The sequence below is a fragment of the Coccinella septempunctata genome, chromosome 7, assembly GCF_907165205.1.
Source record: "Coccinella septempunctata chromosome 7, icCocSept1.1, whole genome shotgun sequence".
NCBI lineage: Eukaryota > Metazoa > Arthropoda > Insecta > Coleoptera > Coccinellidae > Coccinella > Coccinella septempunctata.
In genome coordinates, this window is record NC_058195.1 from 15,583,961 (window position 1) to 15,601,267 (window position 17,307).

At 35.0% G+C, this 17,307-nt stretch overlaps 1 protein-coding gene across 3 annotated transcripts in view; it reads right to left on the reverse strand.

Moving 5' to 3' along the window:
• Positions 1-17,307, reverse strand: part of LOC123318087 (protein winged eye) — a 101,367-nt gene that overhangs the window by 48,266 nt on the left and 35,794 nt on the right. For all 3 annotated transcript variants that reach the window (XM_044904785.1, XM_044904784.1, XM_044904783.1), the window contains exon 3: positions 13,643-13,789. In XM_044904785.1, the coding sequence (XP_044760720.1) occupies positions 13,643-13,789 (147 nt within the window). The remainder of the gene's footprint in view (positions 1-13,642; positions 13,790-17,307) is intronic.

Genomic DNA, 17,307 nt, shown 5'->3' on the forward strand with positions numbered 1-17,307 from the left:
AGTTCTCAATTGACTTGCAGTAAAATGTTTACTGCACATGGTGTAGTCAGTAGTGTTTACTGAAGTTATTGTCTCAACGTCCTGAAAATTTTATCCACTTTGGAGCACTGAGAATAAGAGTCAATAAATGCCGATCCACATGTTACGAGCTTGAATAGTTACGGTTCCATTTTTCTCAGTTGAGCGAGACACTTGATTTCGGTAAATCCATTTTATTATTTGATCCGCAGTTCTTCACCATTCAATGATTTTCGTACGATATTTTGGGGTTTTCACCAAGAAATTAGACCAAAAGATTCAATAATCAGCAAGTAGAACGAGCAAGATAGATTCACAAAAAGCGGTACGAGAATCAAAACATTCAAAACCTCTTTGATCAAAATAGCCAACTGAAATCTTACAAAATTGTTTCTGCAAATGGTCCTCAAATTAATATTTTAACCAGTCCTGGCGTCTTAAAAACACACTTGACACACAGATGGCGCTTACATCACTTTCGTCGCTTCGTTCCCCATCTTTATACTCTATAATCTTTAGAATACAATTTGATTATTCATTTCGATATTGACGTTTCCAATATTCAATATACTGAAATAATATTGATAAAAAAATAAAAGCAAAGGTACCAAAACATTCTGTTTACTGTTTGTGGGAAAGCATTTATGGAAATAGGACAGTGGAAGAATTGGCGTCGATTTTAAAAGATTCGACTTCGAACATGAGAATAAGAGTTGATAGAGAGTTTAACACGTTGACTGTCCCATGTATCACATATGATACATAAAGATTTTCGCCAGGAGTCCATGAGTCGTATGTGATTCATTGATTCATTTAACGTTCCAGATAAATATGGCTACTTTTCATGAACGCTGCAGTGTGGTCGGTTCATATGGGCTGAACGTCTTGTAGAAATACGTATTGATAACCTCAATCATAATTAATTCTACATGATTCAAGAAACGTCAGCATCAAGCCTTCCATTCGACTTGAAAATTCTGCACAATGTTGAGTTGTTGGAGTCGGTTCAGCGCTGGGCCACCCGTATACCATATTATAAGAGCCACCTATGATGACCGCTTAAAGATCATGAATTTACCAAGATTTACCGACCTCAGGAATAGAGGTGATCTTATTTTCACTTACAGGGCTTTGCACGAGGGTTTTGGTCTTGATTTGTCCGAGCTATATTCACTCAATGTTAACAACCTGAGAGGACATAACCACTGGCGGCGATTAGGGGAGGCCAGGGGGGGCGGTTGCCCCCTCACTTTCTGGAGAATATGAAGCTACTTTTTTTAAAAAACTAACATTCTTTCAAGATTTCACCTTATTGCCCCCCCACTTCTTACGCCCAATCGCCGCCACTGGACATAACTTCAAACTCCGCAAGGAAAATTTCCGGACGACTCCAAGACAGCATTTTCTTACGAACCGAGTTTTTCAAGGTTGGAATGAATTACCAAATGAAGTAGTGAACTCTCCCAGTGTCAATGTGTTTAAGAATCGGTTAGATCTTCTTGGACTGTATGATAACTGATTTAGTTTAGTGACATACTTTATTGATTGTTTTGCTGTTTCGGTTGATTATTGAGAATTTTGTGTTCATTTTTTTATTGTTATATGCTGAGTCATTTATAGGTTTTTACCTCGACTCTTTACTGTTAATAAATAAATGAATAAATAAATAAATAAATAAAAGAACACTTCTTCAAATGGCTGCAGAATTAATTTTTTCATAGAATATATATTTTATCACTCAAAAGTAACCCTTCTATTTGGATAAATGTGTTGGACGTGGGGGGTGAAGAAAAAATTAGAATGGGGACAGTCAATGTGTTAAAGAAGCTACGGCAAAACCATGTGGAACCTAACAAGTAAGCTGTTGAAAGAAAAATATTATGAAGAAATTCAGAAGTGTTGTATTTCAACAAGAACTTATAGCTGCCCGCGATTCTATACGACGAACACTGCAATCGGATCAAGTTCAGCAGCAGAAATAATCAAAATGATAAATTTATGTATTGAAAACAACCCTCAAGGGCTGCAACAGAAGTTCTGTCACATAGCCGCGGTAGAATTAGCTCGGCGAGGTTGGGAAGCTGACTTTTTTCGTATCGTATCAAACAACGATGGTTTTGTAACAAATCTAGTTGAATATAACCCTATAGGGTGGCTCAAGAACGTGCACTGATAGAACATTTTCAGTAGAAAACAATGACAGCAACGTTTGTCCTATCAGATAATTTAAAAAATTGGTGTGAAAAAGAGGACCAAATATTGAAATCAACAAATTATTTCTAAGAACAAATTGTCACTGGAGAGCTGAAAATGATGGTATGACAATATGCCTATTGGAAGAAATACGATTCAAAATAGGACAAAATCGTTTGCAGAGACAAGTGGCTTGAACACACAAAAATACTAATCACCAAAATAGATCTACCGAGGTTAGTCGATGGGCCAAAATTGGTGTACAGGAGCAAATGTCTCGAAAATTACGGGTCAATGAACAATATCAACTCAATAAAACCCTACTTGAACATTGAGCGAAAAAATCGTGATCAACTAATTAACACTGTTAATAGCATGCGTAGTGGCAATACATTATCCTCAGTTATAGAAACTAACAAGTCTGGATTTCTGCATATTATACTGTCCACGGTCTCCAGCAATTAAAAATAAGATTTCTTCTCGGTCGAAAAAGCAAAAAAAAATTCGTTCGTCATCAGATGAAATAAAAGTTCTTTGAACTTTTACCTCTCCTTCTGCATTTACTTCGAGTTTTTCATGAGCCATTATATAAGCTCATCCCTGCCATTCTGAAATAACGTTCAAAGGTTCTATAGAGCCCCCTTGATGAAGCAATATATTCATAAAACCTGACAAACCAACTGTTGTGAAATCGATTACACTGCTCATTCCGCAAAACTCGAACTCGAACTAAAAAACTATTGCATCATTCATTTAGAACCGGGCAGCACAAAAGTAAACGTGGAAGATGATTTATAAAACGTTGGAATTTAAATTAACAAATGATAGCATCATTAATTTCCATGATGGAGTTTAGCTTCCGGGAATAGCTATATGCGCTGGAGGTTTTAGCTTCGGACAAAATGCGATTTTCGGGTTCTGCAATAGGAACTCCGTTCTCCCCATTAATGAGCTTGTATTATTTCCCTGTATTGTGCGAAAGCGAAGTTTGAGTTGAATGTGGGAGACTTAAAGCGGATCATATCGAACGGAAGCTTGGTAAAACAAAGTTTAGACTCAACGCTTTCATTTTGGAAGATTAGAATGAATATGGATGATGAAACTGTTCCAACAACAGCTTCTTTCAACTTTACATTTTCAACACTTAACTGGTCGATATTAAGAATAGTAACGTAACCCAGGTTATGAATCCCCAAAAGCCATGTTTTTCGATTGACCATTCGAAATTTTTTTTTTCGTCGACCAAAACAAAAAAAATAGCTTTCACCTACTAATTCCTAACGAAAATTCGACTATTTTTGATGGCAATAATTTTTAGTCCTCATTCACGTTTCGTCCTTATACATTATTCGTCTGCTTTGTTCCTCGCTCAGTTACAGATGCGAGAGTAGCGACATTCGATAGCTAGGATTTGATGAAAACATAAGTGCCAGTGACAATAACTGTCATAGTAGCACTTGTCAAATTAATTCTTTACGAAATGTTCATCTCTTCTAGTATATCTGCAGCTCTTCAAATAATGAATCTCGAAATTTTCCAGAAAAATCATCGTAAATCTAAATATGATACATATTCTGAAAGAACAACTCCAGTAATCCAGAACCAGTAATGAATTTCGAAATTTCATCGAGCTTGTTGCAATGGAAGTTTCAAGGGTGATGTTAGGATGGGGGTATAATTCTGTAAAGTGTTTGTTGATATAAAATAAATAGGTATATCTTTATAACTGTAATAGAAGCAAGAAGTTGACGGCGAAGAAATCGATTGGAAAAATGAAGCCAAATATGTATTGAGCAATAACGCTTGACAAAGGACTTACTTGGAAAAGTCATATCAAACAAGCAATCGACAAAACGAAAGCAGCGATGAATAGACTCTACCCTTTAATAGGAAGAAAAAGCCACATGTCGAAAGAGACAAAATTGAAGATAATCAAAGCCGTTGCTAGGCCTCAACTGACTTATGGATCAGTTGCCTGGGGTTTCGCGGCAAAGAGGCACATCAAAAGAATTCAGGCCACTGAAAACAAGCTGCTACGATGTGCAATAGATGCCCCTTGATTTGACGGGAATAGACAGATTTATACTGACCTAAAATGGGAAACCATAACGAAACTCATGAACAGAAAAGCAGAGAAATTATTTGAAACAGCGAAAAACCATCCGAATCTAGAACTCAGGAGACTAGTGGACTACGACCCAGAGGAAGACAAAAGGAGAATGCGAATTTACCGAAGGAGACCAAGAGATCAATTAAAAAGAGATTAAAATAAAAACAGAAACTTATTACAAAATCCAATAAAGTGTTATCCAATAGAGGATAAACACAAATCAAGCACGATAGTGTGCGAGAAGAAAACCGACTAAGAGATGAACGGTTTATGGGAAAATGCCGGAACCAACATTCAAGAAGTAGTTAAGGGTTTTTAGTGGGTCTCGATCTCAGGAGAGTGAAAATCCCCACACTTGTTTCCCCTCAGGAGAGGGTGGTTCGTCTGACTTGCAGATTTTCCCCCTGCTACATAAAAAAAAGGTATAATAATTATGTTTCAAAGAAAACTACTCTGAAACTGATTCATATTTGAAGGGAGAATTGAAATCATTTTTCGATATTCGACTAATATTTTGGGTTTGTGATATACCGTGTGTTCAACAAAAAATCGTCGTCAAGTAGGCTATGGAATTTCGAAAGTCGATATTTCTTGTCTAAACGTTAGTATTTTGGTTGGTTGTTGAACTAAAATTATCAGGAAATTATAAAGATGGTTTTTACGGACGTGTAAAAAGCATTTATTATCGAATCCTACTTCAAAATTGGGGAGAAAATAGAAGGAGACATTCCCAATGTAATGTAATGAAAGAATTAATCTTTTCAAAGTGCTGTTTTGCGATGCGTTGACGGAACAGGTATGTTCAAGCAAAAAAAAAGTAGTGATCGACCGCAAAAGAAAACCTCAGAGTTATTCAGCAATAATGAAAATATGATGACAGAAAACAGAAGCTCCACGAACCTCTGTTCGAGTTTTATCTCAAGTGGCTGGAGTATATGTTGGCATATTTTATGCCACACGATTTTGAATGAAAGACATCAGTTTGTTTTCATAAATATTAACATGTTATCAGAAAATTGAAAAGATTGATTACCTATCCTTCGAGCTATCCTTGTAGTATCCAAAAAAAATGGAGTAGGGTATGCATCAGTCAATGGCAAAATGTGGACCTATTTTCTTTTATGGAACTTTAACAGTAGAACGTTATGGATAAGAAGAAAGCATCATGCCTTTTTGTAGCTGAATTAAATTTTGATAAATTGCCCAGTATTTATTTTCATGTAATTCTGTTCTTCAGTTTAGACATGGAGTTTCAGTAACGACTAAATCAATTCAATATTTACAGAGAATAGGGAATACTCCTTCTGACGGAAATGATGTATTTTTTATGAAATAAAAACGTCACATTTTGAGATAACCATTTCAACCGTTTCCCAAAAAAATTATTGTAGGCACTTGAAAATGAAAAATAAAAATGGGTATTTAAAATTTAAAGCGTTTCATTTCAATTGCACAAGTTGGCAACATCGACTGAAATATGCCTTGATAATAAAGGACAACAAATACATTATCTTGATGAGATAGACAAAGATGGCTGTCTATGAACTCTGCGACGAACGAGGGAGGTCGAAAAATTTTATGGGATTTTTATGGCCGATTCCAGTTGAGGCTCGCCAGTAAGTACGCGATTGTAAATCAACAGCTGTTATTTTATCTTTATAATCGGACATTGTTCTTTTTATTTCCTAGTAGGCGCTGTTGCCAAATCGTAAACTTGAAACCAAACGATTTAAATTTTAAAACCCCATATTTGAAGAATGATTTTGAATAGAATCCGCCATGCATTTGAAAAAATCATGAATGAAACTCATAATTATTCAGTTTAAACTTGCATATGCAGTGATAACCCAAATTGAGGAGAATTTCCCAAAACATATTGAGATTCTTACTGTGCTTTATTCCTATTACTGAAATATGTAGAATCTTTTTACAAAAAAACAAACATAATACCACGATCCCTTCAAGACTCATGTCTCTTACATATGAAAATAGTGGACATCTGTTAACATTTTTACCAAGAATTTTTCTAACCGCCTCAGATTGTTTGGATTCTTGTGATGTTACTCAAAAGAAGAAATGCTTTTCGCACTTTGGGCGAAATTAACTTTTCTTTAAAAGTGTCTTTCCATACAAAATTAATATTCATAGGTTAATGTCATCATTGTTTACATTTTGAGAAGATGAAGTACTTCAAGAAAAGACCTACGTTCAGACACCGAATATCAACGTATAAAATTCCATAGCCTACTTGACGACGGATTTTTTTGAACGCACGTTATATGAAAAATGAGTCAAGTAAGGCAGAATCGCCAAAACATAGCACACCTAATCCTCCTCTACCAATATTTCATAAGATCCTTTGTTACCGAACGTGTCCCCTAATAATGCTGCCTCAGCTGCCCATTCTGCTTCCTCCATTCCATGCGAAATTCCAGATGTTGCTTTTATGTGCAAGCACTCAGATCCCTCGCAAAATGGGAATCAGTTTTGTCGACGCACCGTGATGCTGCGTGCTTGCGGGCGTGGACCATGGGGAACAAACTGATTAAATATGTTGATTAAATTCCACCACTTACTTTTACCCTCTATGCAAGCTTTTCATGTGCAACGTTTGGGGCGACAACATAGAGATAATGCAGGGGATAAAATCTTGCGTAATGTTCTGAAATTTCAACAGGGGGTAAGGATTAAAAAGGAAACGGGAAGTCTTAGTTTCTAACTTCATTCATTCAACACAAAACAAAGTCCCTTATCATTTGAAATGAGTATACAGGGTGTCCCGTAAAGACCACGTCAAACGAAAACGGAAAGTAGATCAGAATGTGCTCTACCTGATGTGAAAAAATCGTTCATAAGAAAATCTCACAGTTTTCCAGATATTTGACTAATAATAACTGTCATTTATTGACCACAGTCAAAGGCCATCGACCAAAGTCCTTCAGCCAGATATTTGATGTTTTATGAAAAAGTTGAATTTTTTCACTTAAAATGCTTTCTCTCTTGCGAAAGCTACAATTAAATACTTTTCGCATCAGTTTTTTTTCCGTAAATTTTGTTGAATGATTACTTCAATTCATGCAATGAAAAATACCACAAAATATTATACAGGGATTCTGAAAAAAAAAATTGAAATTCATGTTCTGAAGGAAGTGTTTTTTTGTGCTGAATTATATCTGACGTGGTATAAAAAAAGACACTAGACCTTTTTTGCATATTATGTTGAAAAGTTGCCCATTTTGTGAGTATTCCGAAAAGGTAAAATACAGGTGATAACCTTCTTTACGAAAAAAGATATTTGAATGTTTATCGAAAATGGAGCATTTCTGTGAAAAACTGATTTTGTCTCCTTTTCCACAAATTCTTTCATTTTGCAGATTCTGCTGTAACATATTGAATAATTCTGTTGAAAAATGTCAGTTAGTCCTTAAATTACTTATAAAATGAAATTATTCATTAATTGCAATGATATAATGTAATAACGCATAGGACCTTCAACATCACCAAATCTATTGTGAAGAAACTTTATAAAAATATCAATAATAAAAATTCAGGATTCTTATTAGAGCAAATGCTCAATATGACCGCCCCATTCGCTAATACATGCCCTGCATCTATTGAGAAATGACCTTTTCAAACCATACAAACTTCTCCCCGGTATTTTGGCTGCTGGAATACAAATGCGGTCCCTAAGTTGTGCTTCATCTCTTATAGGATTCGAATAAATTTATTTTTTTAAAAAACCCCAGTAAAAAAATTCAGAGGATTTAAGTCTGGTGAATCATTGAATCGCATCACATCATATCGATGTTCGAGAGTTCTTTAGGCAAAGAAAAAGAAATAAAAAAACTCAGTCAGTGAATTAGCATCTTAATAACATTTTATTGATTTGTTGATTGATTATTTTCAGCAGGAAGTGCAAAATGAAAGTATTTATGGAAAAGGTGAAAAAATCAGGTTTTCACAGAAATGCCCCATTTTCGATAAACATTCAAATATTTTTTTTCGTGAAGAAGGTTATCACCTGTATTTTACCTTTTCGGAATCCTCACAAAATAGGCAACTTTTCAACATAATATGCAAAAAAGGTCTAGTGTCTTTTTTTATACCACGTCAGATATAATTCAGCACAAAAAAACACTTCCTTCAGAACATGAATTTCAATTTTTTTTTTCAGAATCCCTGTATAATATTTTGTGGTATTTTTCATTGCATGAATTGAAGTAATCATTCAACAAAATTTACGGAAAAAAAACTGATTCGAAAAGTATTTAATTGTAGCTTCCGCAAGAGAGAAAGCATTTTTAGTGAAAAAATTCAATATTTTCATAAAACATCAAATATCTCGAAAACTGTGAGACTTTCATATGAACGATTTTTTCACATCAGGTAGAGCACATCCTGATCTACTTTCCGTTTTCGTTTGACGTAGTCTTTACGGGACACCCTGTATATATATAGGGTGAGTCTGACTAGTACAAATATTTTAACAGTAGATTCTTGAGGTTAAAAGTACCACTTTTTTTCTATACCATTTTTTTCGAATCGGCTTGGTTTGAAAGATACAGGCTGTTGGAAAACCATAAAAAAAATTATCTTCAGTTTTTTCTCACAAACGATTCTATCGAATTGAATGAATTTCGGAATGAAGTTTTTCATTTATTTGATTAATCTTTTTCGAACACAAGATATCACCCACGTCTTCCATGACAATTACGTACCTACTATAAAAATACCAAATACTCAAAGAACCCACCTCTTGAAACTAAGTTGGACGCTATCTAATGAATATTTGAATGTTTTGTCAAATAAAAATATTCCTCATATTTTCTTGTATAATGTGGCGTTTTCGAGGAATTTGATGTTCAAAAATAAAAATATCTATGATATTCGGAAAATTGGGTACTTTGGCTTAATGCAATTCTGTTTATAAGATCCACAGATGTGTAGTGTCATAGTTTCAGCTTGCTATTCTAAGTTGGGGAGCCGAAGAGAGAAATTCGGGATTTACTCGAGCGTGTCAGATTAAGATATATTTACATGTTGAAAAGTATATATTTTCTTAATCTGTCAATTTAAGCGTGACGAAAATGTGTGGGAGGCCGCCAAGGAGCAAAAAAAACGTCACGTGTACATTCTCGAGCGAGGTGGCGTTTTTTCTTATTTTGAAGCTAATAATTCCAGAATAACGGAAAAAATATAATCTGACAATTTTATCTTGCCGAAACAATAAAAACTGGCCATAAAGGTCACAAAAATCATTTTTTTTAATTATCTCTTCCCCTGGGCTTCAAATCTTTTTCACATTCATTATAAAAGTTGTTGAGCATAATATTTTGTACAAATTTTGTCCAAAGCAATTTTTTCTACTTTCAAACGTTTTTGAGATATATGGCAATTAATGCGAGGTGTTTAGCGATACATCCTGAAGCGAAAATTCACTCGTTGGAAAATAGTACACTCTAAGGTTCAGAGACAACACTAAAATTTTCATGACTAATTTCGAAATTGTTATCATAAAAATACCTTGTCATTTTCTTCTACATTGACCTTGCCCTTTCGCATGTGTGGCTAAGCTCCTCGCCCTTATCGCCCTCTAACTCGAGAACGGTTAAGCGAGTATGTAAAATTGCTTCAGACAAAAGTTATGTATAATTTTATTATCTACAACTTTCATAATGAATATAAAAACGATTAGAGGTGTAGGAAGGGGAATATTCGAAAATAAAGCATTTTTATCATCTTCAAAGTGTCAGATTAAGAAAACCCCCCTGATTAGTGTCAGATTAATGGGTCAACACGTCTACAACACCGAGATTAATCATGTGTATGAAAATCTGACACGCTCGAGTATGTACAAGTAACGTTTTTTTTTACATTTTCAAAGGACTGCTTTGACCTTCCGTCACCTCCAAATTGTCAGTCCCTTGAAAAGGTAGCTTTGGGTCCAATTAACATATCCTACAAAAATCTGACACGTTGGAAATTTTTTTTACCATTTTCAACTCGTACGGCCAGTCCCACCGCGCAAACTGTCAGATAAGCATGAATTCATTTTATCAGAGACACGTAGGGCATATACAGTATCTTAATCTGACACGCTCGAGTATGTACACCTGACGATTTTTTTTTACATCTTCGAGACCCTGCAGACGCAGTACTGTTGTCTGATGTTTTATGTTAGTAATAATTTAGTAGGCCTGAAGAAGCAGATTAAAAACTACGAAACGTTGATGAATATAGAGTATTAAATAATCCAGCTTGCTGTTTTCGTCCTATTTCCCAAAACGCACCTCTACTAAGCTTACTATTTATATTCTGTGGATATCAATTCGAGATATTCACTGGTCGATATGCCGTTTTATAAATAAATAATGAAAACGCTAGAGACGAAATGACAGGGATAATGCAATAATGTAGAATTTTTCGAAATTCACCCACTTGAACGATCTTCGAGTTTCAAATAATGTGAGAACATTTTCCGAAGGAACAAACATCGATCAATTTCACTAACAATGAAAACAAACGACAAGAATTCATTACAATGTCACATGAGATATTTTCATGCACTAAGTAGTCGATTATAAACAGATGTAAAAATACTATTAATAATATTCTAACAGCTGTGACATTCCTCCTCTGAATGTTATTGTACCATGGTCCGTTTGGAACAACTGGCTCTCGAATATGATATGTGTCCGTAATAACAACGTCACCTAGGGTTATACTTAAACCCCACAAGACATAATGCACAGCCTTCAAAGAGAATCATCTGCTGAAATGTATACGGTTTCAATAAAAGAGGAGAACGTGATACTCCACCAGATTACTTGGGGAACATTAAAATGAGCGTGATTTATCGAGAAGGATATAAAAATTCTAATCAAATTCCGAGGATAAGTGCGCATAAAATCATGAGGGTCAGATGAAAATGCTGAAAGTTTTACACGAAATTCGGTATTTTCAGAATCTTCGACGTGTTTCACCCATTACTACTCCAAATTGAAATTTCAAGTTTCAGGATAGACTTGCAACAGATAAATTATTATAGCCTGAATAGAAATTTTAAGCAATCAATAATTGAATTACCTGAAACTGTCCAGAAAGTAGTAATAGATAAGGTGGAAGAATATAGTCTTGTATCGAAAATATCGATACCGTCGATGATAGTTTTTGCTTCTGATAACACAGAAGCGTATATTTTTCATTAGATATGCATATATATTCTTTCATATATTTACCGTCAGACCTTCCTGTTCGTATCTACTAATTCTGCTACACAGGGTGTTTCATTGGGAAATGGAAAAACTTAACAGGCGGATACGTGGCACCGCGGTGGTCCTGGAGATACCACATTCATTGATTTTTACTGTCTTCGTAGCCGAGATACAGGATGTTTTATGAATTTTGCTCGATTCTTCCTGAGGCGATATCAGAACCGCCCGGTAAATTTTCTTCATATTTGGCAAACATGTTTCTTATTCAAAGCTCAAATGTATCATGCAATAACCGCACGGAAAATCTCGGTCAGGGTTAACAAAACATAATTAATCGTTTGAATCCTCGAAACAACAGCCTGTAAATCGAAAATTTGAAAATCTGTTTCAATATTTGAAAAGGCTACAAAACAACTAAACTGAGAGGTGAGCTTTAAATTTTTGCGCAAACAGTTTTACTGTACAAATTTTCAACCTAAAAGTAGAGTTTTCAAGAACTTGAAATGTTGAGAGTTGTTTGAAGTGACTTTTAATGATGTATTATCGAAACTTTTGAATTCATAATTATTTCAACATCACTTAGTAATTACTTATTACCTTGGTTTCAATTTTTATAGCTGCAGACCATCTTAGTTTTTATTTTCAAGTTACTCTCTCCTCTCTCGTAATTTCCAGAAAAAATTGAGGCCCTATGTGTACATAGTTGATTATCGAAGTTGATATTGCTATTGAATGTTGCAGTAAAAGAATTAAGATGAATTAGGACGATTTCATGTTTGTTAAAACAATTATGTACTTGTTTAATAAAAAATGAACAAAACAAACATAAATCAAGGTACCCGTGGAATCACTGGTATATGCCAAGATAAATAATCGGGACCAGCTCACTGTAAAAATAGAAGAAGCTAGCCAGAACATAAAGAACATTCCGAATGTAATTCGGAAAGCAGTTTGGGGTGTTCTGAAACGAGAAGGAAATGTTTAGACCAAAATGGAGGACATTTCGAACAGTTTGTGTAGTTTTTTCTGTTAATTTTGTATTTATGTTTGTTTTGTTTATTTTTTATGTTGAAAACATGCACAAAATTGTTTTAATAACAATGAAATTAGCTTAATTCATCTCTACTTTTCCACTGAAACATTCAATAACAATATCAATTTCGATAATTTGTTATGTACATACATGGTCTTAATTTTTTTTGGAAATGACGAGAGAGTCACTTGAAAATAAAAACTGAGATGGTCTGCAGCTATAAAAATTGAAACCAAGGTAATAAGTAATTACTGAGTAATGTTGAAATAATTATGGATTCAAAAGTTTTGATATAATAAAAGTCTCTTCAAACAAACAACTCTCAGCAGTCCAAGATCTTAAAAACATCACTTTTACGTTAAAAATTTGTACAGTAAAACTGTCTGCGCAAAAATTTAAAGCGCACGTCTCAGTTCAGTTTTTTGTGGTCTTTTCAAATATTGAAACAGAATTTCAAAATTTCGATTTACAGGGTGTTGTTTCGAGGACTCAAACGATTCATAATATTTTGTTAACCCGGACCTGGATTTTCCTTGCGGTTATTGCTTGAAACATTTGAGCTTTGAATAAAAAACACGTTTGCCAAATACGAAGAAAATATACCGAGTGGTTCGTCTGATATGGCCTCAGGAAGAAACGAGCAAAATTCATAAAACATCCTGTACCTCAGCTACGAAGACAGTAAGAACCAATAAATGGGGTATCTCCAGAACCACGTCGGTGTCACCTATCTGCCAGTTAAGTATTTCCGTTTCCCAATGAAACACCCTGTATATAGTATAATTGCTTTGAATGTTCCCAAAACTATCATTTCTCTCTATAGATAATCAAAAGTGGAGTAAATCGCATCTTTGCGATTTTCGAATCGGAAAAATGGTGAAGAGAAATGTGTCTTGAACTCGGGAATCTTCTGTTGGAACCTTCCCCTGAAAATCCAGAAAATCCTAGATTTGCCAGTGACTGAAGGATTCGAAACCCAAAGGTTCTTTTTTTCTAATTCCGTACCTATCTTCAATGTATTATTGGAAATAGCGTATCTAATCATTTCCATAAATAAAAGCTGAAAACACTCACCTTTATGACTTCCATGGAAAATATTTCCTGGAGTGGGCTGAAATTGTCCTGACGTGAATCTGCTGAAAGCGTTGACATGCGAGTAGAGGGCGCTGCCGAACGTGGGGCCTCCAGGGAATAGCGAATAAACGCCGTACTTGCTGAAGCCTGCGGCAAAAAGATAATTCACTTGAGAACAGATTTGTACGACAGTTCTTATTTGTTTCTTCGATTCAGATTTGAGAGGTGAGAATTGTTTCTCGACATTCTGACACAGGAGGGCTTTTATCAAGGAATATTTCTAGCTCCAGTTCAGTTTCTTCAATCTGACGAAAGAAAATTTGATTCATATTTTCGAATAACCGTGGAATGTTTCATTTTCTTGTATACAGGGGGAGTCTTTGTCTCGTACTAATATTTTAACAGTACATTCTCGAGGTCAAAAGAAACACTTTTTTATCTTGCCAGTTTTTCCGAATCGGCTCGGCCTAAAAGATATAGGCTGTTGAAATACCATTAAAAATGTTATTTTTAGTTCTGTCTGACAAGCGGATTCATCGAATGAAATGAATTTCGGAATATGGTTTTTCATTTATTCGATGAATCTTTTTCGTACACAAGATAATAGTTGATTCCAAATTGTCTTTTGAAAAACATATAGATCTAATATTTGCTAAAGCTTTTGAAATACTCGGTTTTGTGCTAAAACTTTTCGAACAATTCAAAAATCTGGAGACATTCAAATTATTATTTTTCGCATGGGTGCGTAGTACTTTAGAATATGCTACACCTGTTTGGAATCTTTTTATTATGAATACATTGACAGATTGTAGGGGGTTCACAGGAAGTTTACAAAAATTATGCAGTACAGATTTGGTGATCGTCATTCAGTATGTCCATCAAGATTGAAATTGTTTAAGATGATAGGTTTGGAGCAGAGAAGGGTTGTTTTCGATGGGATGCGTAGAGTCATTCGGGGTAACTGAGCGCAGTGGGTAAGTGTGCGCAGTGCATATATCTCGACTATGCAATGTATGAAAGAGGGGTTCATTTGAGTGAAGCAAGAGCGCAGAATCCCCAAATTAGTTTTCCATAGGAGTGCGCCGTGCGACGTTTCGTTAACTTTTTATTTGCAATAAATCAAATTCACTAGTTTTCTTGTTAATTTTTAGCATCTCTGCACATTCTGCCAGGTCCAAGTTCCAAGTCCCTCAGTGTTAAACAATATTTTATTCGATCATGGGCATATTAATCTAAATATATAATAAAAAATTTTAGGTTCTCTTAGCTGCTCAACTCTATAAGAACGTCAATTCAAATTTTGGCTTACTGGGGAAAGTGTGCGCGGGTAAGTGTGCGCATAGATTCATTATATGGGCATTAGTTCAGTGAGGAATAAATTATGACATTGTTGATTTTCTTGGTTAAGACTCGATCAATATTGTCCTATTTGTTCAGAAAATTATGAAGAGCCACCAACAGGGGAATGTATCAAGTGTTGTGTTCACCAAGAATTGTGGCACGAACAATAATGCACTGCTTGTAAAAAGGCGCTTCTGTATTGACAATAAACAGCATTTCTCTAATATTGTAACATTTTGAGATAACATTATTCTGTAATTTGTTTTGATTGTGTGGTTCACTAAGCACTGCGTTCACTTACCCCGTGAGGGTGCTCACACTTACCCGCAATTCGGGGCATGTAAACGCACTCCGACTTTCTCTATTAAATTCTTTTTTGCGGAAAGAAAACGTTTTTGTTTGTTTGCTTTTTGATGTTTTCTTATAGATTAGAAAATTCTCTATCTTATGAATATGTTTTAATTTTCCTAGCTTCAACATTTGAAACAGAGGATATGGCTTGAAAGGCAAAAGTGCGCACAGTTGCCCCGAATGACTCTATGCGTATAGTCAACGATTATTTTTAATTTTCCCTTAATTGAAGAAATTCATTTTAATGTATGGTTTGTAGGAAATCGTCGTAGAGAGCTTTTCTTTGTTCCCTGAGCACGAACTTCACTTTATTATAATTCTGTATTTCTTAAAATAGTTAGATTTAATAACCATCATATCAATAATATCGATAATATTATATTATATAATTTCCATCTGTCATCTGCTGTTTCAAGAGCATGGTTACTTCTTATATATGTCATAATTATGGATAAAATTTTTTGGTTAATTTATAATTGTAGTAGGTAGTTATTTGCTAATTGTTTTTTTTCCTTCTGTGTTGTTGACCGTGTTAACTAGATCATAATCTTTATAATTTGTTGTGGACCCTTGTAATTGGATGTATTTCTGTTGGGGTTCCTGTTTGTATGTTGAATAAATAAATAAATAAAATAAAAGACGCGTAAAAACTACTTTGGAGTTATAACCATCAAAAAAATGTGAACACGTGATAGTGCGCAATCTTGAACAGATGGATGTGAAATTTTCAGCTAGGTAGTAGGTGCATACCGGGAGAATTACGAAGAATGTTTTAGTTTGGACAACCCTTCCACATTCTCAAAAGTTTTACTGAATAGATGCAGTAAATGTATCAATCGTTATTCTATTCGGTTTATTTCTTTGCTTTTTAATTTTGATCATATTGAATTTGAACTCGATTTGATTTCGAGTTTGAGTTTTCAAGGTAGATTTATTTTTCATTTTATCTTCTAAACTCAAGTCAAATACCGTTTCAAAACACAAACATAAATGAAATCAGGACCCTATTCTAGGGAGAAGATTTCATGAGCCGTCATGTAAATAGGTATATCTGAACTCGCTAAGATGAAACCTACCCGAATTCCCTGAAAAAATACAGGTGCGCCTTTGAAAAATAGAATTATGATATTTACGATCTGAAAGGACCGTTTCATTATTCACCAAAATGGGCAACTTTCCTTCACTACTTCAACCAACTTCTTCTCTTTTACCGGTTTCAAGATACCAATAGTGGTAGGTACGATTAAAAAAAGGCGACCTGTATAATAGATAAACATCAATACGATTTCAATTCTTTCTGGCGCTTGTTAATCATCTGGGATATTGCGGGCAGTAAAATCCATCGACAACGATTATTTTAGGGGGTGGGTCAATCATAATTTTTTCAACTGAAGATTTTCCAGGAAAGACACCGAACACAAATTAGAAAAAACTGTCAATGGGCGGGTCCAGAACAAAGATAGACCAATCCGCTCTTTTTACTGATAAGAGTGGTAAGCAGCTCTAGAAAAATAGAAATTATCAGCACTAGGAAAAATCGTCGAGAGGGTTATCGCTAAAAGGCTGAATGAGGAAACGGCAATGTTGAAGATAATTCCACCCGAACAATTTGGATTTCGACGAGAACATTCGACTGAACTCCAATTGCTACGGCTCAAAGAATACGTCACCGAAGGAATGCAGACCAAACAGGCCACAGGATTAGTTGTGATGGATATCGAGAGAGCTTTTGATAGAGTATGGCACGAAGGCCTAATCTACAAGATGAAAAAAGCAGGATATTCGACCAAGCTATGCAAGATTATAAGGAATTTTCTGAGAAATAGAAACTTTTATGTGAAGATAGATGGAGCATCCTCTCCAACCAGACAATTGGAAGCGGGTGTGCCTCAAGGATCGGTACTTGGACCTCTGCTTTACGTAATATACGTTTATGATATCCCGAAGAATGCTAGAAATATGCTCACCTTGTA